Source organism: Diabrotica undecimpunctata, chromosome 1 (genome assembly GCF_040954645.1).
Source record: "Diabrotica undecimpunctata isolate CICGRU chromosome 1, icDiaUnde3, whole genome shotgun sequence".
In the NCBI taxonomy this organism is placed as follows: domain Eukaryota; kingdom Metazoa; phylum Arthropoda; class Insecta; order Coleoptera; family Chrysomelidae; genus Diabrotica; species Diabrotica undecimpunctata.
Genome location: NC_092803.1, coordinates 202,439,536 through 202,466,237, shown reverse-complemented (window position 1 = coordinate 202,466,237; position 26,702 = coordinate 202,439,536). Strand labels below are relative to the sequence as shown.

Sequence of the window (26,702 nt, the reverse complement as noted above, 5' to 3'; positions counted from 1 at the left end):
TTTCTACTAATGTCATGTAAGATAGATGAACCAGTGTTGATGTTAAAATTGTGTTTACTGGATAATAAGTGTTGACCAAAACTTGAAGAGTTTGGTCTTTTCAAATGTTCTGAAACTCTAGTGGATAACTTTCTAATGGTTCTACCTACATAAGAGGCATCACAATCATCACATTTTAATTTGTAAATACCACTTTTGTCAAGTGTGTTCATCCTATCTTTGGTGTTGATTAAGAAGGAACCTAAGGTGTTGTGTGACTTGAAGGAAATTTTGATGTTATCGATTGTAGAAGTAAAAAGTTTAGATATTTTATTGGAAATGCTGCTAATGTAGGTGAAGGAGAAATATCGGGTGTTATTTGAAGCAGTAGGTTGAAGAAAACATTGTGATGAATATGCAAGCTTTTCTGCAATTTTTAGTTTAGCTCTATTTAGAAGCTTATAGATAATGTTAGGATCATAACCATTATTGAAAGCAATTTGTTTAAGAGTATTAAGTTCTGAATTAAAATTATCATTAGAAAGTGGAAATTTGAGTAACCTATGAATGTAACTGTTGAAAGCAGCCATTTTATGTTGGGTTGGATGATTAGATGTATCATGTATAACATCATCTGTTTGGGTAGGTTTTCTGTAAACATTGTACTCTAAAGAATCTTTATTACGGGAAATAGTCATATCCAAGAAGTTCAACTTTTTATCAGATTCTGGTTCCAGAGTAAAAGAGATGCTGGGATGGAGGTTATTAAGATCATCCAGAATCTGTAAAGCATCATCTTGGGTTCCCTGTATGAGAGCTATACAATCATCAACATACCTTGACCAAAAAACTATTTTGTTGTTGTTGTTAACAAACTTCTGTTCTAAGCTGTCTAAGAAAATGTCAGCCAGAAAAGGTGATAGTGGGCAAGATTTAATTAAACTGTGCTCGATATATGCCTTTTATCTGATCAAAGTTAATTTTTATTTTGTAAGGCTGAAACACCATCAGAACGACGATCTGCTACACCTGACCGAACAAAAGAGGGTACAAAATGAAATTAAGTCCAGAAAGTGGGGTTGGATCGGTCACACACTACGAAAAAATAGTTGCAGTATCGCAAAGACTGCCCTAGAGTGGAATCCCCAAGGGAAAAGAAAAAGAGGTCGCCCAGTACAAACTTGGAGAAGATCCATCATGGACGAGATAAGAGGCCAAGGAAAGTCTTGGAATGAGGTGAAGGCCTTAGCGCAAAATAGAACCCGATGGCGCGTTTTCACTGAAGCTCTATGCTCCACTTAGGAGTTCAAGAACCTTATATATATATATATATATATATATATATATATATATATATATATATATGGTTTCAGTTGTTTTCCGGGTTTGACTCCGCGTTAAATATTTTTGGTTTTTAGAAAAACCATTGTTTTGACGACGTTTCGGCAAGGTCACACTTGCCATTGTCAAGTCAGATTCTGCTTCGTCTTGATGTTACAGGCGAACTTCGCCTGTAACATCAAGACGAAGCAGAATCTGACTTGACAATGGCAAGTGTGACCTTGCCGAAACGTCGTCAAAACAATGGTTTTTCTAAAAACCAAAAATATTTAACGCGGAGTCAAACCCGGAAAACAACTGAAACCACATATAGCTCCCGCGGAAATTTCAAATTCAATATATATATATATATATATATATATATATATATATATATATATATATATAAGGCTGAAATTTATTTCTCTTCAGAGTCTTTAAAATTGTTTTTTATTCTACTTCACAAACGTGAGCAACAGTTTTAGTAGAAGTAGACGGATTAACAACAAACTCACAACACAGAAATCTGATTATCTTCAGATAGGAGCGGATAGGATAGGAACGCAAGATATCTTTCTGTCCGTTTCTTATTTTAAACACTACCAATCTCAAAAAAATTTCTTACAACTGACTTGAAATAGTACCTGTCTATTGGATTGCCAGGATAGCGTTCATTAAAAATTCTTACCGACTCACGATCACTGTGTCGAGCTTCACCATAAATTGTGATAATTTCGCATTTTTCTCGTAAATTACGAGGTTGAACCATTTTTAAAATTCACAATAAACAATTTTCTTTTAATATTGCAACAAAACTAAAGTTGTTAATACTATTTATTTATGATAGCTGTCAAAAAATAATTTAGTTGCTATGCAACGAAAGATTATTAGGTAAGTTTTTTGACCAGATCTAGAGGTACGTACGTACATTGAAACTTTTTCTCGCATAATTTAGATTCTGTAAATTTTCGAACTAAATTATTATACATTTTTGAAATCAGTATTTCAAAAAAGTCACACGATGTACTTTCCCATTTAAAAAAATAAAAGTTCTTACCTGAAGAGGTATCGCGTAAAGTTCGAAACATTAATGCTATAATATACTATAATTATTTTAAAAATCGACCTGTCTGAGCGTTTTGCTTACGTGCTAAAAATAAATAAGTTAATAGGGGGGGTTAACACGTATTCCATTTCATAGCATGATTCTAATAACAGTGATAATTTATTGTTTTGGTAGTGTTAATTTCAATTTGTGCACAAGCCCTTCATGACATACCCTATTAAATGCTTTTGCTACATCCAGGAAGATGGTACAGCGTATCTTTTTTTCATCCTTTGCTTTTTCTATTAGATCAGTTATTCGATGTACCTGGTCGATGATTGAGTGCTTTTCTCTAAATCCAAATTGGTGAGTTGATATCAATTTCCTTTCCTCTATGATTTTCCTCGATGGTTTTATTCTTTTACGTAATATTTTTCATATAATTTTAAAATAATTGGCAATACAGAGATAGGTCTATAAGATGTGACTTCATGTGGCGGTTTACCTGGTTTTAGAATCTTAATAATTTCTGTTGCTTTCTACATCCTAGCTAATTTTAACCTAAATGTAGCATTAAACAGATGTGTAAATTTAGTTATGACCTTTTTTTGTTATTGCTTTAATATCTCTCCTGTTTGTTATTACGTCAAACCAAGGGGCTTTCTTATAATTTAAATTTTCTCTGATTTCTGTTGCAATCTCTTTCGGATTAGTTAATTTAATTTCAATGTCGTCTTGATTATATTTTATTCTATCAGATAAAGGCTCACCTTCATTTGGTTTAGAAGTCTTTCTAGATGCTCAGCAAATCTGTCAATTTTCTGCTTATTATTGCGTGCCAAACTCCTACCATTTTTCTTGATATGTGGATTTTGGATTATTGTTCTTTTAAGACTTTTTATGGCTTTCCATAAAGAATAGTCAGTGCTGTTATCAGTTGTCAGCTCACTTACATTATAACCGAAAGTCTAATTTTTGATTCGTTGTATCTCTCGCTTTAATTGTTAGCTGACGTTGTTAAATAATGTTTTATCTGCAGGGGCTCTAGTCTATTGCCATATACGTCTAAGCTTCTTTCTTTTTTAAATTAATTCCCTAATGTCAGAATGATGTCAGTTGTCAGAAATGTTTCTAGTTATAAAAAAGTCTTTAGATCTGGCATTTTGTTAGGATCCGTTGGCCAGCATGTTGGCCTCCCTGTGGATATAGTTTCACATTTTAATTCTCTACACACCTTTAGCAATTCTCTTTCTTTCGTTGTGGTAAGCCTAGATCCCCAATGGACGTGTTTTGCGTTAAAATCGCTTCCAATGATAAATCTTTGCTCTCGACTATTTAGAAAGTCTACATACTGGTTTTTTCTTTTTTTTGTCTCAACATTAACTGTACTAGCTTGGATTTTTTTAATACAATATCCGATTTTTTGATGATATTTTATGTTGTCTTTAAATTGTAATACACTTCCTCCTCTCGCTGCGTTATTAGGATGGATAGTATGGTATATTGCATATTCTCTTAATTTAAATAATGATTCCTTATTGAAGTGAGTCTCAGATATTAAACATATATCCACTTTTTATATGTCTAGGGACTGCTTGCAATTTATGTTGATTAAGCAGTCCATTAGCATTCCATTGTAGTATTCTAAGTGGCTTAGCCATTTCTCTGCTCTGGTTAGCCAGTTATGAGTAAAAACATTTTTAATATAAGAAAGGCGAAAATGAAATCACGTACTTTTTCTTCTTTAGATTCCATCCTCATCGGAGGTGGAGATCAAGATAATAATTTTGTTACTTTCTATTATATTTCTATGGTTTTGTCTCCAACCGGTCCATTGTGACAAACTTATTAATGGTCACACAATATATCTCAGCGGCCCTAGATAATAGAAGTCAAGTTGACGTCATATATACTGACTTTACGAAGGCGTTCGACAGAATTCACCACGGCGTATTACTTTCTAAATTGTGTCTCTTTGGTCTTTCTGAGGATGCCGTGACTTTTATGAGGTCTTACTTGTCAAACAGAACGCAGTTTGTTGCTTATAATGGTTACAAATCGGAAAAGTACCTAGCTTCTTCAGGGGTTCCCCAAGGTTCTAATCTTGGTCCATTATTGTTCTTGTTATTTATTAACGATCTGTGTGAATCAATTTCTGCACCATGTTTATGTTATGCCGATGATTTAAAGATTTATTCATTGATAAGCGACCTTAATGATTGTCATTTTTTGCAGAGTGAACTGAATCGTGTACATGAATGGTGCAATGCAAATCATTTGAATCTTAATGCAATAAGAGCAAAGTAGTTAGTTATTCTAGGAAACAGTCTAATTTATACCATCCTTATATTATCAACGGCAATGAACTTGAACGTTTAAATAAAATTAAAGACCTTGGAGTTACATTTGATTATCAACTCACCTTTGTTGAACATGTAAATTTAAAGGTTAAAGAAGCACTTAAATCTTATGGATTTATAATTAGAAATAGTCGAAATCTCACTAATACTAAGGCAATTAAATTACTTTATTACACTTTTGTACGCTGTAAACTGGAATATGCCTCTGTCATTTGGTCACCTTTTTATGATGTACATATCCAACTTATAGAGCAGGTGCAGCGTAAATTTTTAAAATTTTTGTCTTTCAAAATTAACGGCATATATCCCAAGAGGGGCATCAGCAATAGTGAGTTGTGTAGCGGTTTGGACGTAGTATCATTAGAATCTAGACGAATTAATGCCTCCCTAATATTCCTGTACAAGCTACTACATAATCTCATTGACTGCCCTGATTTTCTTCGACAAATAAATTTTAACGTTCCATCTTATCCAGTGAGAAATTCGATTACGTTCAGAAATACACAAGCTAGAACTAATCTTATGTTAAATTCTCCTCTATTTCTCATGTGCAACTATTATAATTCCTTAAGTGCTTACTGCGATATATTTCACTACAGTTTAAAGCAGCTTACTAGGATGGTTGAGATCTACCTAGGTGATTGAGTAGTTTCTTTATGTTAAGGTAAAATACTCGAAAAATGTGTTATTTAGTTAGTACTTATGAATTATTAATATATCATTTAACTTTAGTATTGTATTTTGTCCTATAAATGAATTCTGTTGAACAATAAACGCTATTATTATTATTATCCAGATTTAGCCATACGGCTCACACTCCCTCTAAGGGGAAAATTCACTCATCCCAGATACCTACGGTATCAAAAGGATTGAGCTCTGGTGGGACTCTTTCCATGTTATCGAGTCCTAGGTGACTTGGTATGTCGGTGTATCTCCCAAAAATTTTCGTACGCATCTGGACGTCGAAAGTAACACAGCTTTCTGCATAATCTTATATAGATGTTCATTTAGACCCAGCTTTTTTATGTTTTCTAGGAGGCTCTTCGGGATGACTCCAGTGGTAGAAAGAATAATAGGTATCGTCTGGGTACTTTCCATTCTCCATTGTCTCCTGATTTGTATTTCTAGATCTCTGTACTTGGCGATCTTTTCGTTGTATTTAACACGTAAATTATTGGTGTTGGGTATCGCCACATCAATAAGTGTTGTTTGCTTAGTAATTTTATTAACTAGTATGAGATCGGGTCTATTATGGGCCACTGGTTGGTCTGTAAGCACAGTGCGGTCCCAGTATAACTTGTAGTTGTCATTTTCAAGCATTCTATCAGGGACGTATTGATAATAAGGAAGATGGTCGGTTTGGAGAAGTCCCAGTTTGTCAGCTAGTTCTTGGTGGATAATCTTTCCTACTGAGTCATGGCGGTCTTTATAATCAGTACCGACAAATGCCTGGCAGCCACCGGTAAGATGTTGGATAGTTTCTTGGGCTTGGCATCCATATCGGCATTTGTCATTTTGGACTTGAGGATCTTTAACAATATATTTCAGGTAATTTTTAGTTGGAATAACCTGATCCTGAATGGCAAGTAGGAAACCCTCAGTCTCGGGAAACATCCTTCCTGATGTCAACCAATAGTTCGACGCTGTATTGTCGACATATTCTTGGCTGATCTCATTAAGATGTCGCCCATGCAGAGGTTTACTCATCCAGGCGCGCATTTTGTCTTGCTTAGTCAGGTGGTTTATGCGCATTTCTTGTTCCCTCAGTTTAAGCGGCGTCGTATCATCTACTGCGCAAATTGCTCGATGTAAAGTAGATGTCTCAGCCTGTACCTGAAAATAAGTTCTTAAATTAGCAATTTGTTTATCCAATTGCTCACTTATATCCATAAGTCCTCTTCCCCCTTGATACCGCGGTAATGTTGTTCTCTCTACTGCACTACGTGGATGATGTTTTTGCGCCTTTGTGAGAAGTGTTCTTACTTTCCGCTGAAGACCCTCTATATCCGTTTTTGACCACTTTATAATACCAAATGAGTAGCTCAGCGCGGAACAGGCGTACGTATTTAATGCCTTAAACAAATTTTTACTGTTAAGATATGACCGATTAAGGTTGTCTTACTCTTCGCACGAACTCCGAAGTTAGTTCGGTTTTCATTTGTTTATGGTCAATTTTCCGCGCTTGTTTTACTCCGAGATATTTGTACATATCATTTTCACCCATTGCCTCGATGTTTTGGCCATCTTGCATATCGAAACCTCCGGGCTGAACCTTTCCTCTGACTATGTTTAGTATACGGCACTTGTCTAGTCCAAAATTCATACTGATATCATTTGAGAAATTTTCTACAGTTTTTAGCATCTCATCTAGGTGGTTTCGAGTGGAAGCCATTAATTTTAAATCATCCATATACAACAGATGATTAAGCTTCGCTACAACAGTGTTGTTATTTTTGATGCTAAAACCTGAGTCAGTAGAGTTCAGCAGCTGAGATAGTGGGTTCATTGCTAGGCAAAACCAAAGTGGACTTAACGAGTCCCCCTGGAAAAGCCCCCGGTTAATAGGGATATCTTCAGTTTCGATATTAATTTCACCCGGTATTTGAAGGTGAATTTTAGTCTTCCACTCTGCCATTATATGCTTCAAAAAGGTCACGAGATTATCATCGACTTTATATATTTTCAATATATCTATAAGCCATTCATGCGGCACTGAATCAAAAGCCTTCTTGTAGTCAATGAAGGCAGTAAAAAGGTTTCTTTTTTTGTTGTATGCCTGGTTAGAAATGACTGAGTCGATAATAAGTTGTTCCTTGCAGCCCATGGACCCCTTAGCGCATCCTTTCTGTTGAGTTATTATATAATTATTATTATTATTATTATATGTTTTTGATGTATGTTTCATGTTCGTTTATCCTGACACTTAGTAGTCTTGTGGTTTCTCCCACATAGAAATTGTTGTACGTACAGGGTTTTTTTATATGTACGTGCAGTTCTTTTATCTCACTTGTGTGTCGTTAGGTTTGGTTTTGGACAGAATAGATATTAGTATGTTAATTATTTTAAATGTTTTTAAGATGTACTTATTTTCTATACTTTATAATTTTTCTAATAAGGTCTTTACATATTGTAGTCTATTTTCACGTTGTTATATTAGAAGTTATTGGGAGCATCTTAAGTTAAGTCACAAAAGGATAAGATGTTTTGAGATTGGTTTCAATAAAATAAAATTATATAGCAAAGATAAATTTGTGTGTTTTTACAGCTATTGGCGTAGCGTGCACTTAACATTGTATTGACAGTAATTAAAGGATCTAGAAACAATTTTTAATTTTCACGTAATTTATAAAGAGTTTTTTAATGTTTAGCTGCATATAATTTTATATTAAATGGTAACTGCTGACCTAAGAGTGGAAAAATAAAGAGAAATGCAATACGTGTGACGACCATTATAGTATTGTTACGGCCTTGAGGGTTAACATATAATAAAAATCAAGAGCATAAAGGAAATGCTATATTTTAATAATACTTGTTGTATGGAACCGCAATTTAAAAATAGAAAAGTGGAACGAAGTGTTATGATTGTGAATGTTCATTGTGATTACGTTTTATACGAATAGTATAAACTTTTTTAATGAAATCGTTATTATATTAAATAATTATTTAAGTTCCTACCATTTTTTAAAATATACAGTACCTATCTATTTTACCAATTTATACCAGTGCCTTTGAAAATGAAAAAAAAATGACAAAAAAATAATAGTAACAGGATGAAACGCATTGGAAAAGAAAGAAAATGGGTGTTTTTTTTAAAGGTAAAAAACGGTTTATCGCGATTTCTCGCAAAGCTAGAAGTGAGAGAAAAATGCGATATGTTTAAAAAAGTTAACATATTCCAGCATATTCAAAAACAAAACACATTTTTATAAAATCATTTTGGTTCATTTGAGAAATGTACCTGATTTAGTCACAGTAAAAGCATACTGCTTGTGTGCCTACTTTTTATAAGGTACGGATAGAAAACAGGGGGTCGCTCAGGATGTGAAAACACAAAGAATTTTATTAATAATCTTATTACTTTACATATATAGTATGAGATTGTCTATGACATATATGTAATTAGAATTTAACAATTGAAGGGTACAGGGAAAAAGGGGGTATGTCAAATGACGGGCGAAAATGAGATCGTTAGACCATATAGTGGCACAAACTGGATACTATTTCATGTAAAAAATTCACATTAATGAAAGAGGTTATAGTCAAGATGTATTACATATTTTTATATTTTTTATACAGAGTAAAAAAGGAGGCATGTCCGAGAGCTACAGGGAAAAAAGGAGGGATGTCAATGTGACCTACGCCGACAAAGCGGTTAACACATTTAGTGTGTACGTGGTTCAGAGGTGTTTAGAGGTTATGTATGTTTGTTTACTGAACCTAAAAAGAGAGTTATCAAGTTGTAAATATGTCTATAGTGAGAGCGACGAATTTATGAAATGTGATGTTATGGACACGACGAGTTCATGAAGTAAATAAAAAGTTAAATAGACAAAGCCATGAAATAGGATCGGATTGTAAGTGCGTTAGGTTTAAGTGTTTTCTCCAAATATCGGAACAAGCAAGAATTAAAATTATTAGAAAATTCAAATTCATTCTTTCGACAGATGCCCAATATATATATATATATATTGATACGATTAAGGTTTATAGAAAATAATTTATAATTTATATACTACATAATATTAGATATAAAAAAGTATTTGATTAATTTAAATAAGTTATATACTAGAGAAATTTATAAAAATATAATTATGTGAGGGCATTTTAAGAAATTAGCATATAATAATTATAAAAAGTTGTATTTTAGTAATTATAATGTGGTAAATAGATTTAAGTGAGCCATGTGCATAGGCAACCAAAAATACTCTCGGAGATTGACAGATATTTATACTCTGAAGTGACGTTTAAGAATATTTACGAATATAAAGTGGGTTATAATAATATATTGTTTGAAATGTGCATTTTATTAAATTAGAATGTTAAGTTACTAATTTAATTATATATTCTGATCTGAAAAGCCTAAATGTAAACAAAATTATTAATAGAAAAGAATGGAATTCTCTGGATCTCCGGAGATGGCCATGTTTGCGAAATGGTTTGTTCCAGAAAATTCAGACAAGTAGTTAATGGAACAAATTGGAACATGATATCTTACGAGATGGTTCTAGAAATCCACAAACATATAAATACCCGTGATTTGGATTCAAGAGGGCAGTTTTTAGTTTTGGAAGTTTTTAGTCAGAAGTCAAGCAGTTTATTATGAAAGTTAGTTGGAGTCAGTGAATCAAGTACAAATAGTCAAAATGTTTAATATAGTGAGTTAAATGAAGATTAAAAATTATGCATATAATTTAATGCACATTTATAATTATACACAAATAATTATTGAAGATAAAAAAAGGTATATTGGAAGAAATTAAATTATATTATGGTTGGAGATTAGTATAAATCAACTTATAATAATTGGATATTGGTATATTGAAAAGAAGAATAAATATAAATGCTGTTTGCTGGTTTGGTTGGTGGTGTATAGATGCTGATGAAGAAAAATATATCTTAAATTGGTAGAAGCTGATAATTGGAAAAAGAAATTTCACAAAAACAAGGATAACCGAAGTACGAAGACTTTCAATGGTGATTAGAATATACATATAGTGGAAAACAGTTCATTTAGGCATTCAGTGAAAGAAAGGTACAAAATTTTGTTAATATAATTTAGTTAGTGTCATAACAATTTCAATTTTGAAGATAGTTTGTTTAAATTTTACATTGTCTATAGAATTTAATTAGTTTTATAAGAGTATCAATTTAAAGATAGTTTATTTTAAATTTACATTGGCTAGGTTAGATATATATGTGTGTTTCATAATAGTTATAATAAAGATAATTTAAAAAAGTACTTACAAGCTAATTCTTTGAGAACCGCGATAAAAACCCTATATATTATATTATTAAAAATACTCATTGCTCATCATTCAAACAAAAAACACATCATAACAATATATATATATATATATATATATATATATATTTACTCGTGTGTATATATATATACAACAGCACTAAAGGCCTTAGAGGCCCATGGCTTAAAAAGTTTGCTCTTTCTTCATTTTCGCTTTCCTTTATGTACTGAGATCTTCCTGGCTCGATATGTGATTTTTCTCCATTCCTTCTTGTTATTCATTTTTCTTTTCTGGCCTTCTAGTCCAATTTCTTCCATATCTTTTTCTACCTCCTTATTCCATCTATTGTTTGGCCTTCCTTTTCTCTTTTTTAAAGTTATAGTGTAGTTTAGTACCCTTTTTGGAGTCCTCGTGTTCGGCATCCTTTCTAGGTGACCTCGCCATCTTAGTCTCTGTGCCTTTATGACTCCTATTATGTTAGGTTGATTATATAATTTCTTTAACTCTTCATTTGATCTTCTTATCCATAAGCCGTCCCTTATTATTCCTCCATATATCTTCCTCAGGAGTTTCTTTTCCCATATCTCCAGTAAATTTTGTTCATTTTTTGTCATTGTCCATGTCTCACTGCAGTATGTTACTATTGGTTGTATAGTTGTTTTGTATAACTGTATTTTTGCCTTTCTTCATAAAAACTTGCTTTTCAACATTCCACTAAGAGCATGTACACTTCTATTGCCTGCCATTATTCTAGCTTGTATTTCTTCTTTAATGTTAGGTTTACGTGATATTATTGTACCTAGGTATGTAAATCTTTCTACCATTTCGAATTCGTATGATGATCTTTCTTCTACTTCTACTTTAAACTTTTGTCCATCCCTGAACTGATCATCTGTCCACTGCATACATTTTGTTTTAGTTTCATTTATGTAAAGTCCCATTTTCTTTGCTGCTTTTACTATTCTCTGTACTATCTCCTGTAGCTCTTTTTTCCTCTTGCCAGCAACACTATATCATCCGCAAATGCCAAAACTTGGTGTCTTTTATGATATAGGAGTCCTTCTCTATTGATTTTCGCTTTTCGCATTATTTTTTCTAGGCATAAATTGAAGAGTAATGATGACAAAGGATCGCCCTGCCTTATTCCTTCGTTTACTATAAATTTTTCCGATGCATGATTGTTTCCTTTGACTCTGTTTTCTGTATTCTCTAAAGTAAGATGTGTCATGTTACGCAACTTTCTGCTAACGTCCAGTTCCTCAAGGGTCTCTTTTAATTCCTTCCTTTTTATTCTATCGTATGCTTGCTGGAAGTCGATGAATAGCGCTATCGTTGGTAAGTTGTGTTCATAGCTTTCTGCTTGTAATTCTCTGATTATGAATACTTGGTCCGTATTCAAAAATACCGTGGCCCAAAATATATACTTATGTATTTTATATGTACCCCGAGACTGTTACCAAAAAAGGTAGCGATGATGTTTGTTCACTACTTCATCACTATATCTACAACTATCTTGATCAAAAAGTACGAAACTTGAATATTTTCTACGACTCGTGCGGAGAACAGAATAAAAACTACACTGTTCTTCGGTTTATTCATAACATAGTTCATCATGAGAAGAGACTGAACTCTATCCAAATAACTTTTCCTGTTAGGGGACATTCCTACCTGGAATGTGTCAAAGATTTTGGACTTGTCAATCAAAAATCAAAAGCCGAACTTTTCAAGACTGGACAGAAGTGTATAAAACTGCTAGAAAAAAACCATCACTGTTTCATGAAGAATGTCCTCAAGAGTATTTTCGAATGTGGACTGAATATTTACGCAAGCATTATAAAAATAAATGCTCTTTCCTAACTCGACCCAGCCGCGAGGTAAAGCTGTTAGAGATCATCCTCGTCTTTTGTACTTCAGAACAACATTCAATGGAACTTGGGAGACCACAGTAATAACACAGCAGATATTGACTAAGCCCAAATTGCCAGAAATGGAATTTGAGGTACCTCCATATGCTTATACAGGTAAAACCCCCCAATTAATTAGTTTTATAAAACTTTACTTTTGTTATTTTTTAGCATTTCTGCCGATTAGTCAAGTGAAATATGCACACCTATAGCATCTAAAAAAATTTTGTGGTTCAGATGCCCAATGTTATTTTGATGAACTTCCGCATCAATAATTTAGAGACCTATTATACCCAAATCTCGGGTAGACGCTATAAAATTGTTGGAAAAAAACTATTTTTAAGTTCTTTTACATAAACATTATTTTTATAATAATCGTTGTTTGTTTTCTGAAATAAAATGCATTTTTGTCTCATCGTTGTTACTACTTTTCTTGACATATCTCCTTTTTTATTTTAATATTTTGAATTAATGTGTAAAATTTCTAAATGTTTGGCAAAATAAAAAAAGTAGAATAATTTATGTCTTTACAATTCAACTGAAACCTTTTATTTAACCTCTGGTAATACCTTGATCAATGTAAATTACAAGACTATAATCTTTGTGCCGTTTTGAAGTATTAAAATCGCCTTATTTCAGAATGTGTTACTTCAAACATACCTCCTTTTTTCCCTGTACCCATCAATTGTTAAATATAACAATTTAATTGTGACATATCTATCACATTTAGTACACACTTATACCTGTCGTAATTTTTTTCCATCGCGCTACTGATAAAATACTGTATTGAATCAAGTCTTTCGTCTGTGAAACAACTCCCGAATATAATTCATATATGTATGAATGGTCCAAAGTTTCATATTGAAAACGGACAGATGTTCAATCGAACCCCGGTCGGTTAGTTTATATCCATAGTGTAAAGACATTTCAGGGTAGGGTATAATTTGAATTTTTTATCGCTTATACTATTAGCCGATGTATTTATCTCTAAATCCGGAAGGAAATTCATAATGGTCGGTTAATTGATCCCTAATTGGATGGGATATTAGAGCGTTGTATGTAAATAGAAGAACATGTCATCAACTCAAAATTTCATTTGGCAGCTGATTAATTAATTGCTGTTAACGATATGAAAACAGTTTTTACCATGGCTTCTTTTGTTATTTTGTTAGATCCTTAAATTTGTAGTAAAAATAGTCAATTTTATAAATATACTAGAGGATCAGGCACACGTTGTTTTGTTGTATAAATTATTTCGCGTGAATATTTTGGTAGCTAAATAAAAAATAAAAACCTTATTGCAAGTATGTGCGACTGTTTACTTACCAAAAGACTGGCTACTAATAATATTGATTCCACTTCCTAAAAAAGCCAACGCTAGAAAATGTGAAGAACATAGATTAATTAGTTTGATGAGCCATGTACTTAAAGTACTCCTTACTATCATTCACTCGCGCATATACACCAAATTAGAACACTTGAGTGAAGTTCAATTTGGATTTAGAGCAGGACTCGGAACGAGGGAAGCATTTTTTAGTTTGCAAGTCCTAATACAGAGAGCCAGGGATGTCAACTGCGATGTGTATGCACGTTTTATTGATTTCGAGAAGGCATTTGAGTCCCACATGGGAAACTAATCGATATCCTAAAATCATCAGGACTCGATGGTAAGGATATAAAACTAATCTCAAAATATCTCCAACAAAAAGCAACAGTACGATTAGAAAATGAACTGTCCGAGATCTTCACAGTCGAAAAAGAGTTAGACAGGGTTGCATATTGTCACCGGCATTATTTAACATATGTATGTGTATAACCATGTCTTATCTATTACTCAGATAATTGAAAAGAAAGTTGCTCGTGGCCAAGAAGTCCACCAAACGTTCGTAGACCTTAGGAAAGTATATGATAGTGTCCCGCTTCATAAATTATGGGAGGTACTGGGGAAAACAAATATAAATGTAGAATTGATTGAAATGGTAAAAACGTACTACCAACAAACAACAAGAATTAAAACAGGAAATCTGATAACACCGGGATTCAAAGTGACTAAAGGACTAAGACAAGGATGCTGTATATCCCCAACATTATTCAAAATATACCTCGAAGCAGCACTCAACAAATGGAAGAAAAAATGTACGAATATGGGCATACCACTAATGGACTTAACTTTATCCACTCTGTGCTTTGCGGATGACCAGGTCATCACCGCACAGGACTCTAAAGACCTTAGTTACATGATGCGAAAACTATTAGAAGAGTTTACAGAGTACTTGCCCTCGATATGACAATATATGACAAGCCAAGGATAACTCTTCTTAACTCTTCTAAGGATTTGTTAGCCATGGGCGTAGCTAAAAGAAATTTGTGACGGCAAGAATTTGGAAGAATTTGTGGGATGATTGAACATGCTTCAGCCATTTTTCCTGGCGCGCATCCCAGGTGATTCATTTTTGAATTTAAACATATGTCAATTGTGACATTATCGTTGTCCATAGTACTAATCGTCACTTTCGAATGAGCGTAATAATAAATAGGCTCCTAATTTCATAATAAATACTTGTTGGCGTTTTCGATTGTCGGTCATTTGCTCTGCGTGCATTAGCAAAGAACCCGCGCACTCATTTTTGCTCCAATCATCGTTGTTGATTTTGTTCAGCTCATCTCGCGTGATTGTGATTTACGCAATTTCCCATGCTCCCTCACACGCACATTTGCATTATCTTATTTGATTTATTGATCTGTTCTTTGTACTCTTCTATTTAAAATGTTTGTATATGTATTCATTTGACTTCCCATATTGTCCGTTTGGCATCGTGCTGGTATTATTTTTTAGTCATTTCTTTTCTTCCTGTGTAGTGTACTATATTTTCAGTATACTCTATACAATATTCAGATAAAAACAATAGACAACTTAAATAAGTTTAATTGAAAGCAGTTATCTTCCAAACAATTTATAAATAGTTAGTTATCGGGCATAATTCATTTAATAAATAACTGTTATTTTAAATAATATACCACCCACTTTAAACATTTCAATATAAGTAGTCTTTCTTCATAATTTTTAAATATAAATTTATCGCAGCAAAATATGATAAAATTTCATTGACCAAGGCTTTTATGGTAATTATCAATGCCATATTATACTCTCAGTAGTTCTTATATTAAGATATGATTGAAAACTCAAATAGGTATATAAATTTTACAAATAAAAGGCAGATATCGAGCACAGTTTTTTTATTAAATCTTAAAAAATATGGCTATCCAGTACATCATCAAATGTCATAAACATTATCAATATCATATATCTAAGCTAATCAGTCACATACACTTTTTAGACCACACTGTATACGACAAAGAGCAACATGGGCTACCTAATGCATACGTTATTCTCTTAAACATGACCTTTACCTCCATCGGTAATTTTACATCCTTTATATCCAAAATTCAAAAAACAACATTTTTTTGGGTCAAATCCCAACACTTGGGTTGCTGTTATCATTTTAACATCACTAAAGCTTTTGAATCGTTTGGCTGCAGTAATATTATGTATAACTAACACTGTTTCATGGTGCATTGACATTCTGTTTTCGACACCGTTCATAGGTATCTTGTCAATCAGTTACCAGCTGAAGTCCGTTTGAAGAGGTTTACCCTCCGGACGCTGGTACTCACGTGAGGCATGGTTATATGTTGCCTGAAGTTAAATCTAATAAAATATTAAACATCATTCATTTTTAACAACAACATGTACATTTTTTGGTAACTTTAATTTTTGTAAAGGGTTGTACCCTTATATTTTGGTGGCTCAGGCATGTTAACCTGTAAGTATAACCATTTTGCTTTTTTAACCTTAGTCAACATTTCAATCACGTTTGCTTTTCGTAAAGGGTTTATATTAGGCTTTTAACCTGATGATGGAATTGTTATTCCGAAAACGTTTGTGTTTTTTTTCATGTAGCCCTTCTAAGGGCTTTTTAAATATACCTACATACAAAGATTTAAACCTCTTTTTATAAACATTTAAATACATCTACACAAAAAAAACTAACATTAGACAAAGGACAAACAGTTTAAAAAATTGTTGGATGCTACATTATGGGTAATGGAAGGAAAAATAATGAATTATTCCGTCTCCAGGAAAAATGCTGCTTGTAACCAAATACCCTATCTCGTGATAATAGGTTGTATACGATCGGGTAGGATGCTTGTGCTTAGGGCAGGAAATATCTTCAACCCTGGATCTTTTGCTTCTTCGATAGCTCGTGGACTGTGTATTTATTTTTTCTATAAGGTTAGTTGAAAGTAACTGCAGGCTCACTCGTCTAATTGCCTTGCCTGTAAGAGTTGCTTAATATTATAAGCGAGGAATTGGGAATATGAAGGATGTACTCCTTGCAATTGACGCCTTTACAAGATGTGACACGGTATCAGTTATCTACAAGAAAGAAAGTGCAAGCCAACGACGCTCTTCGAAGAAAACTTCTAGTCTTTAACCACCCAAAAGTGCACCACAATGCAGTAGTAGCTGACGTCGGAAAGCATTTTCTTCTTGCGATGTTTGGTGCCAGGAACATGGAAGATCTAGATTGTTTTCGCTATCAGTCTTACTTGAGAGCTATTGCAAAGCAGTATATTCATTTTTTGCTCAAGTTAGCTGTATAACTTGTCACTTCAGGAACTTCCAGCCAGAATTTGTTGAGAACCTACCACTAGGTACAGCAGTGGCTGAATGAGAAGAAGAATCCGCTCGAGTGGAGTTAAAAGAAGGTTAACGAATACTTGCTACCAATTACAAAAGTACGTGCTGCATCTTCCGAGGAGTTACTCCCTGATAGTATGTACTTGCTAAGACGAATGCATCCGTAACTGTGGGTATAAAAACAGTGATTTGAACTGCTCAAGTATTTACAGCAATTGCTCAGGTCTAGGATGTGATAATATAGACACAACCATAATAGACGAAGATGTAGATGAGGAGGATGTTGTATTTGAAGAGGACTGAAACTGATGAATAAGTTTACTTGAACTGATAAATAAGTTTACTTGAAACATCATAATCATTATTATGCAAGAAATATTTTGAGTATTTAAAATTATTTTGTTGAAATTTACTGTTAAAAAGATATTCATGCGACATTGTCCATAGAAAGTTTAGAGTAGGTTTTTCCGTACCACAGGTTTATAACGGTCTAGCCCCATAGAAGCCTCTTTTAGCTTAAAAAGTAGCACCTATTGAGAGGGTAGTGAGGTTGACGTTTCTTCATGGTCTTATCGCTAACATACCACTGGCCACAGAAGAACAAATTAAAACCTCCACTTTTACACCCTCCGTAACTCCGGAACCGTTGATTTTAGAAGAATTCTGCATATGACCTTTCTTGTTTTAAATTTGACGTAGAACATTTTTGAACTGTGCCTTCTTCACGCGAAACCGCTTAGGTTTCGAAATATTTGCAAAAAACATACAAAACTACTAATTTACCGATTTATCACCCCACTCCCCCCCCAAACCCGATATATTTGGTTGATAACGACCTTATAGAACAATTTACTATTAATACTTACATATTACATATCAATGGTAAGAAAAGAGAAACGCGCCACACAAAGAAAATGGAATACATATATGTTTAAACATCCTAAAAAGAAGAATGAGTACCAGCAGAAAATAAAAGTAATATTAAATGAAAGAGGAGAACAAAACAACATTGAAGAAGAATGGAATATCATCAAAACGACAATTACAAATATGGCAAAGGAAACACTAGGTGAAACCTCAAGCCAAAGAAACGAGGAATGGTTTGACCAAGATTGCCAAGTAATAAATAGCAAAAATATAGCTAGACAGAAATGTCTACAAAGGGATTCTCGATCGAATAGAAAGGCATATGAAGAACTCAGAAAAGATGCAAAGAAAATATGCAGAAGGAAAAAGAGAGAAATGTTGAATAGAAAAATACAACAAATTACAGATTATAATAACAGAAGAGAGGCTAGAAAATTTTACAAGGAAATCAAGCAATGCACCCAAGGATACATAACAAGATCAACAGTTTGCAAGGACAAAAATGGGGCAATTATCAGCGAGAAAGAGGAAATAATGAAAAGGTGGAAATAACAAGATCAACAGTTTGCAAGGACAAAAATGGGGCAATTATCAGCGAGAAAGAGGAAATAATGAAAAGGTGGAAGGAGCATTTTCAAGAGCTGTTAAACCCAGAAAAAGAACAAAACAAAGATGAAGAGATAATTCACCACACAGCAGAACAACTAGTTGAGCAACCAGCATTGGAAGAAACGATAAACGTCATAAAACATCTAAAAAATAACAAAGCACCTGGCACAGATGGAATAACTGCAGAACTGATAAAGAATGGTGGACATGCGCTATGGAGGCGTATCCATAAATTAATCGACCGCATATGGACACTAGAAGTCATCCCAGAAGATTGGAAAGTGGGAATCATACTTCCTATGTACAAAGGGGGAGACAAACGACTCTGCAAAAATTATAGGGGCATAACAGTTTTAAATGTCATCTACAAGATATTATCAGGAATTATATATAGCCGCTTGGAATCGTTTTCGGAGGAGATTATTGGTGAATACCAATGTGGCTTCAGACCAAAGAGGTCAACTATAGACCAAAAATACATATGTTAAGAGGTATACATGAAAAATGTGTTGAATATAACATACCTATTTACAACTTGTATATCGATTTCAAACAGGCGTTTGATGGAGTAGATCGACAAAAGATGTTAAAGCAACTATCTATGTTAGGGATACCCAATAAGTTGGTTAAACTTATACGAATGACTCTGGAGGGTTCCAAAGCTATGGTGAGAATAGATGGAGATATGACGCAGGCCTTTGATATTGAAAATGGAGTTAGACAAGGGGATGCCTTATCAACAACACTTTTTAATCTAACTTTAGAAGCTGTTGTTAGAAAACTGGATGTAAACGGCTGTATTAATACAAGATCTATGCAAATATGCGCATATGCGGATGATGTTGCCATAATAAGCCGCAACAAAAGGGTATTGAGCGAAAAAGTTATAGAACTGAAACGAGAAGCTGCTACGTTTGGTCTATATATAAATGAAAGCAAAACAAAATATATAGAGTGCACAAAATCGAATGAACATGAGAATCTGAAGGTAGACAACCATACCTACAAATATGCCTCCACTTTCCCCTACCTAGGCTCAATAATAAATGACAACAACAACATCAGTCAAGAAATACAAGCACGGATTCTTAGCGGTAATAAGTGCTTTTATGCATACAAAGACTTAATGAAAAGTAAGTTACTGAATCGTGAGTCTAAGCTGAGAATCTACAAAACAGTAATTAGACCAGTGGTCACATATGGATGTGAAACGTGGACCCTCTGAACCACTGATGAAAATCAACTGAGAATATTTGAGCGCAAAATACTAAGGAAGATATTTGGACCAACCCAATGCAGCGATAGTTCGTGGAGAATTAAAATGAACCACGAGCTGGATGAACTAATGCAGAGCGCAGATATTGTCAGATTTGTAAAATCACAAAGACTAAACTGGCTTGGTCACCTAGAAAGAATGCCAGATAATCGAGCTGTAAAAGTAATCCAGAGATGGAAGCCCCAAGGAAACAGAACAAGAGGAAGGCCCCGTAAAAGATGGATAGACGACGTAGAGAGGGATCTTAAAACATCAGGCAGTGGCGAAGGAAAGTATCCGACAGGGCAGAATGGAAGAACATTGTTAAGCAGGCCAAGACTCACAAAGGGTTGTAGCGCCATTAGAAGAAGAAGAAGAAGACTTACATATTACTTACTATTAGTACTTACATACTAATATGTAATTTCTTGTAATAAGATATGAAATTTATGCAAAATATACCAAATATACAAAAAATGTGTTTTGCATTATGTTACGGTCTTTAATTTTAATGCAAAGTCTAGATCTCTAGGTCACACTATATATTTTCCGCAGTAAATTTCGGTTTCGTCGACTTTAGTTTACTATATAAATTTGACATTTTCTTGTTTTCTAATTTGTGCTAGTTGTCTAACATAAGAACTAATTTTCACAACAGTTCTCCTCCTCACTCTCATAAAACTAGATAACTACAAAAGTTATTTTCACTTTCATTATTCTGTCTTCGCTAGTACAAATTACTTGCCAAGATTATATCACTCCCCTTGGCTTTTCCGCTGCATCTCAATGTACTTGTCCTAAGCTCTGTTTGCGAGGACGCCACTACTTCACCCTTTACTGTATACGAAACACCCCAGTAAATCTAAATCCTCCACAACGCCCCAGGGTACGTTTGATGACGCAACAATGACTCTTCCAACGTTTAGTAACACGCGGAAGCCTCGTACTCTCTTAAATCAAGTATGTTATTATGATTTAGGAGATAAGTTTTATAATTAAATTCTAAATGGTACATCGTTACTACTAATTATACACTAATTAATGCAGTTATCTTTTTATGCATTTTAGTGGTTAAATGGTTTGGTTTTTATTGCTTTCTAACCGCTAAATAAAAGAATGTAAATTTTGTAACACTCTGATTTGAATAAAATTAGATGTATGTCGATTAATCTGAACGCTAGCATCAGCAAGCGCGAGAAATACTGAGTAGATATAATGTTCATTTTAATCGAGTCACGTATTGTATTTTCTGCACGACCAAAATAATTATATTATATTAAATTCAATTGATTGATTTGCAGAAACAAACTAGCAATAGAAGAATTTAAGGTTCAAGAAAGATTCTGATGAACTAGGTCCAGTATTTCACATTTTGCAGTGCAGTGTCTCTGAAAAATCCTGAACTTATATATACTATCCCTGATGTATCGGTCTTTTAATCAATACACCATGCCTACTGTGCTCGTCGAGTATGTTTTTCTAGAGTTTTCAGTACAAATTACATTAGACTTATCGACCTTATGGACAGCTTTTTACTGTCCGGTTTTGCCAAGTTTAGATATAAATTCTAACGATATTACCCGATCCTAAGCTAACCTAAAGTATCATAATATATATCATTTTTTGGACGTCATTCCTTACGGTAGAAGTACTAAATATATCCCATACAGACCCGGTTTATAATACTGATACCCGAACTATCGACTGATCGGTTTAATGAGTCACACGCTTATATTTAATGAGTCACACGTTAGATATATAAACTCTGTTTTATATATGTGTTTCTGTTACTCTACAAATTCTGCTCTTTTTCTTGTTCACTGTTTCTCACAGTGCTCGTTCCTATCTTCTCATGATGCAATTCTCTACCTGTTTTTATCTCTTTTATCGACCCGGTGCCACAAATTCAAACAAACTTTTCCTCATTACTTACACAACTGGACACATCAGACTCCAAGGAGAACCTCTCTACTTGGTCTATCACCCGTTTCACTATTCTGCTAATAACACTTGTAACTTTTAACACAACCTGCGGTACTTTTCCAACACACGGTCTTCAAAACTGGACTTCTCCTTTCGATCGAACAAACACCTTCGCCAAAATCTACTCATTTCTTCTCTCTACTCTACTCATCTACTCATACCATATAATTTACCAAATTTAACCTCTCTTGTAATTCTAAAGAAATTCTCAAACTTTCGTATTTGCTTGTTCTTTCTGGAGTTCCAAGAATAAATACTTCTTTTACTTTTTCGTGTCTGGATCCAACTACAGTTTTTCTGCCCAATATCGGGCTACGTCTACACCCTTTGTATTTGCGAGCCATAAATCATCGAGGGTGTACTGTGATGGGCAATATCTGCATACTTTCAGGTGCTCCACATTCTTTATTTCCCCACATTCACATAGTGCGTCACTGTCTGTCTTGATGCCCCATTTAATGAGGTTCTGAGTTACAGGGGCAACACCTGTGCGTATGCGATTGAGTGTCAGCCAGGTTCTCTAGTCCAGGTTCATTCCATTAGGTCGTTCTGGATGTAGGGGGAACAGTTCGGGTGATTCGAGAATAAATATACCTTTATAACCACAACTCAATTCTACACTTTCCAAAAATGGTGTTATCTATTTTTACGAAACTAATACAAAAGAATATTTTAAAAGCTGTCTACTTTATACAATAATCGCTCCTTGAAATATATACGGGTTACTGGATTTTTCACCCTATAAATGGCTATCCGAATATTCTCGTATTGTTGTGACGCCTTACCAAACATTCATATTTCGGCGAAAATACTTTCTTAAAACTAGCTATAATTGGATGGTCTAATGCCAGAGTGAACCAAAAGCCGAAATTGAAAATTTTCAGTACGACAGTTTAAAGTTATGAAGGTGTTATAAAATATACGCAATATGTTATAATCTCTTATAGGATATAAAAGGTTCTAAGACTATTCAAAAGAACATTTCTTTAAGACTTTTAGTAACAGCACATGATTTTGTCTACTTTTAAAGCTGTTTGGTCAGCATTTGCAGTACATGGTTCACTTTGGCAAACTTTTTAGCACTTAGTTCTGTCTGGCATGAGAAGTATAAATAAATTGTTCTTTTTGTTTGTAATCAAGTTTATTAATACATCATTAAAACTAACAATACAAAAGAATTAAATTTTCAAGAATTATGAGTAATTAAATTATACAAATGTGTAAAAAAACTAATAGTAGCAATATTTAGATCGCATTGTTCATCTCATTTTCCTCTTCATTGTTATTGTCATTCTCTTCTTCGATGTCATCTTCCAATACTTCACTTTGTTGAAGTTTATTGTAAAATTGGTGATGGCATGGTGGTACGAATTGCAAAAGTGATCTGATATCATTAAGTTTTGCTTGACTTAATTTTCTTCCTTCGGGGTAAAGAATGCTTAAGTTTAAAGAAGCTAGGTTTACAGGTCGGCCTTTCAATCTCTTATTTAATTTTACTGAATAAAATTGTATTTCTTTGTTATGTGTGTATTTAAATTCCATAACTCCTGGATGGTCTTGAGTAAATTTCATTTGTTTTATTTTTAACCATTCTACTTTTTGTTCATCTGAGTCTTTTTTGCGGTTTACCAGATTTTGTTTTAATGCATCCATACTCTTGAAATCCTCTTTTTCCATGCATACTACTTCAAATTTGTTCTTTTTAACTCTTGAGTTTGAAATTATGTTATGCCATTGTGTAGGCACATAAATTTCAGGATGATATTTCAACTTTTTTTCTATATCACCAAAATCGCTATCGTTTTGTAGATATGAATGTCCTGGCTCAGCAAACTTATGAACTACTTCCTTTATGTTTAAAGTAGGGGACTGCACTATGTACATCCATAACGCGGCAATATTAATGTTGCGGTTTTGGCCGCCACATGAGTCAGACCATGCAATCAATATGTCCTTATGATCATGGGTATTTATGAATTTTAAAATACATGATCCTATTTCCTGGGAACCTCGTGAGGCAGTGCTCTGATCCCAAACATGCATTGTCCCGACATTATTTTCAAAATTATGTATACCAAGATTGTAGCATGAAAGCTGCCTCTTATAGTAAACAACTCCTGTGGTTAGTTTAGGAAGAAGCATTACTTTCTGAAGATCAAAACTAATTACTGTAGCTTTCCCTTCTTTACTAATCTTAACGTCTTCATTTATTTCTGAGCGAGCTAACTGTACTTTTCTGTGGTGTAGTTCCTGGTTTAGTTTCTTAGTCTTTAACATTGCTTCATCTTTGTTTTCCTCAGCTGCCTTTATTTCAATGTTCAACCTGTCACATGTTTGACAGGTATCTTTTCGTGGAGATTTAAAACTAAGATTAAAATCACGTCTGAACACTTTTTCATAAAGCGATTGGCTTGGAACTTTGTCAACATTTCTCTCTCTTAAACTATCAACATAGAGTCTGTACATTAATGACAAATTTAAATTACAATCCAAGTATTTTTTTTGGGATTGAGTTCTACAGTAATGACTTACTATGGTAGGGAAACTTTGTATATGATTTTTTATTGACTCCATTGTGGACGGTGAAGATTTGTTATGAGGCACTTTTTTCCCTCTAAGATCACTTAAATTTCCATTTTTTTTCTTAAGCAAAGCACGATGTACTCTACTACTATTGATTTGTAATATTCCCATAAACATTTTTTTGCATACTTTAATATCTCCGTTTTCAGAAGGGATATAAAATTCACGATTGCCTGTTTTTTTTTAAATATCAGTGTTCTTACGACGTCTTATTATCGTTCTACATTTTACAGCACCACTTATTATGCTTGTTTGAGTTTCCCAAGACTGTGACTCGTTATAAAACAAATTAAAAAAACTTTCTTTTTGCTGTGCTGTAAGCTTATTTTGGCAGTTTATTTTGCAATTGCAGGAATAGTCATTAAAAGATTTAGAGTGTATGACAGTACCTGAAGTATTGATATATTCTTTACCAGCTGCCCTTTTTTGCTTGCGAATATTTTTTTTCCACTTCTTAGGATCAGATTTTCTCTTCTTGTCTTGAGGTTCTTCCTGCCCTCTGGTATTTTTTTCATCTGTAAAAACACAAAATTATTAATATTTTATATAAGTAAATATTTTACATTACTTTTTTATGTTATAACATAAAAATACTTTGAAACACACATTTACTATGCATAAGACAGACAATTTACGTTCTCTTTTGCCAAAGTGAACTATGTGATTTTAATTTTTTTTTACAATTCCAATATAAATTAATGGAATATATTGCTTCATTCTTATATAGATAGGTAAATACTATGTTCTTAGGTTGGTATAACTGCTCATATTTCACTAGCACTCCCAGTGGACACTGCAAGAAATAAATTTGCACATGGTTCACTTTGGCAAAAGAAACGTTCCAAAACATAACCAAACTTTGATAATGAAGTTTTATGGCAATAAATATTATTATCTTACCTGATTCTGTAATATCCGAATCAGAACTTGGATGGTAATCATCTGAAGACCCATTACTGAAATCAGCGTGTTCATCTTCACTAGAATTTCTATCAACAATGTCATGACGATGTGAACTATGTGCACGGGAAGCCATCTTGGACTGGATGATGGTTCACTGTGGCATATGACTACCAGTACTACCACCCTTTTGCTAAATAGAATTTACTAATTTCCAGCTGATGTTTTCTGTTATTCACATAGTTCGTTTTGGCATAAGTTTAGAACAAAAGTTTGCCTCATAATGGAAATGAAAAAGTTAAAACAAATAAAATGCACATAGTTCACTCTGGCATGAGACCATCCAATTATTATTTTTACAAATTTTGTCATATAGGTACAGAGCATTGAAAATTGACATGATGTGGCTCATTAAGCTGACGGTCCGGAAATCATTGCAGGATATGGATTTTTTTCTTTGGTAGAACAATAAACGTTGACTTCAGCCATGATCTTGGTATTACTCGATTTAAATATGTTATTTAATATTTTTGTTAGTCGTGAGTTAAATAAAAATAAAAGTACCAGGTTATGACCTCATTACCGGAAGACTGCTAAAAAATCTACCAAGAAAAGCTATGTAAAATTAACAAATTTAATAAATGCTGCCTTTAGACTACAATATGTTCCAGATTTATGGAAGATAGATGAGGTGATCATGATACCAAAGCCTGGGAAACCCCTTAATGAGGTGACATCATATAGACCAATATCACTCCTACCTGTGATGTCCAAGGTGTTTGAAAAACTCCTCCTGCGAAGAATCCTACCAATAATTGAAGAAAAGAAAATAATTCCAGATCATCAATTTGGATTTAGAAATAAGCATTCGACAATTGACCAGGTGCATAGAATAACTGCTATAATTGAAAGATCATTAGAGAAAAGAAAAGTCTGTTCTGCAACCTTCCTAGATGTGGCACAGGCGTTTGATAAAGTCTGGCATAAGGGTTTGATAAATAAACTTAAATCATTCATGCCTAAACAATATTCAAATATATTACAATCCTATCTAGCGAACAGACATTTTAGAAGTAAACAAGAAGATGCATACACTGATCTCAAGGATATTGAAGCAGGTGTTCCACAAGGGAGTGTATTGGGTCCAGTCCTATACCTAATATACACGTGTGATATACCTGAACTAGAAGACGACACCATAGCTACCTTCGCAGATGACACTGCTGTCTTAG

General features: G+C 33.7%; 2 protein-coding genes across 6 annotated transcripts in view; one reads left to right on the top strand and one right to left on the bottom strand.

The window, feature by feature from the left end:
• Window positions 1-26,702, top strand: part of LOC140432865 (uncharacterized) — a 371,379-nt gene that overhangs the window by 68,666 nt on the left and 276,011 nt on the right. The gene's annotated exons all lie outside the window — the stretch shown is intronic.
• On the bottom strand, window positions 24,754-25,808 carry LOC140442148 (uncharacterized). The gene is made up of 2 exons (XM_072533230.1): window positions 25,471-25,808; window positions 24,754-25,085 (listed from the first exon to the last, which is right to left on the bottom strand). Exons 1-2 carry the CDS (start codon window positions 25,604-25,606, stop codon window positions 24,754-24,756), a joined length of 468 nt encoding a protein of 155 aa, XP_072389331.1. The 5' UTR covers window positions 25,607-25,808.

Excerpts from the sequence above, each read along its gene's own strand:
- LOC140442148 (XM_072533230.1), bottom strand. The coding sequence starts at position 25,606 with ATGGCTTCCCGTGCACATAGTTCACATCGTCATGACATTGTTGATAGA. Across the intron at positions 25,086-25,470 it reads TTCGGATATTACAGAATCAG|ATGAAAAAAATACCAGAGGG; the intron begins GTAAGATAATAA and ends GTGTTTTTACAG.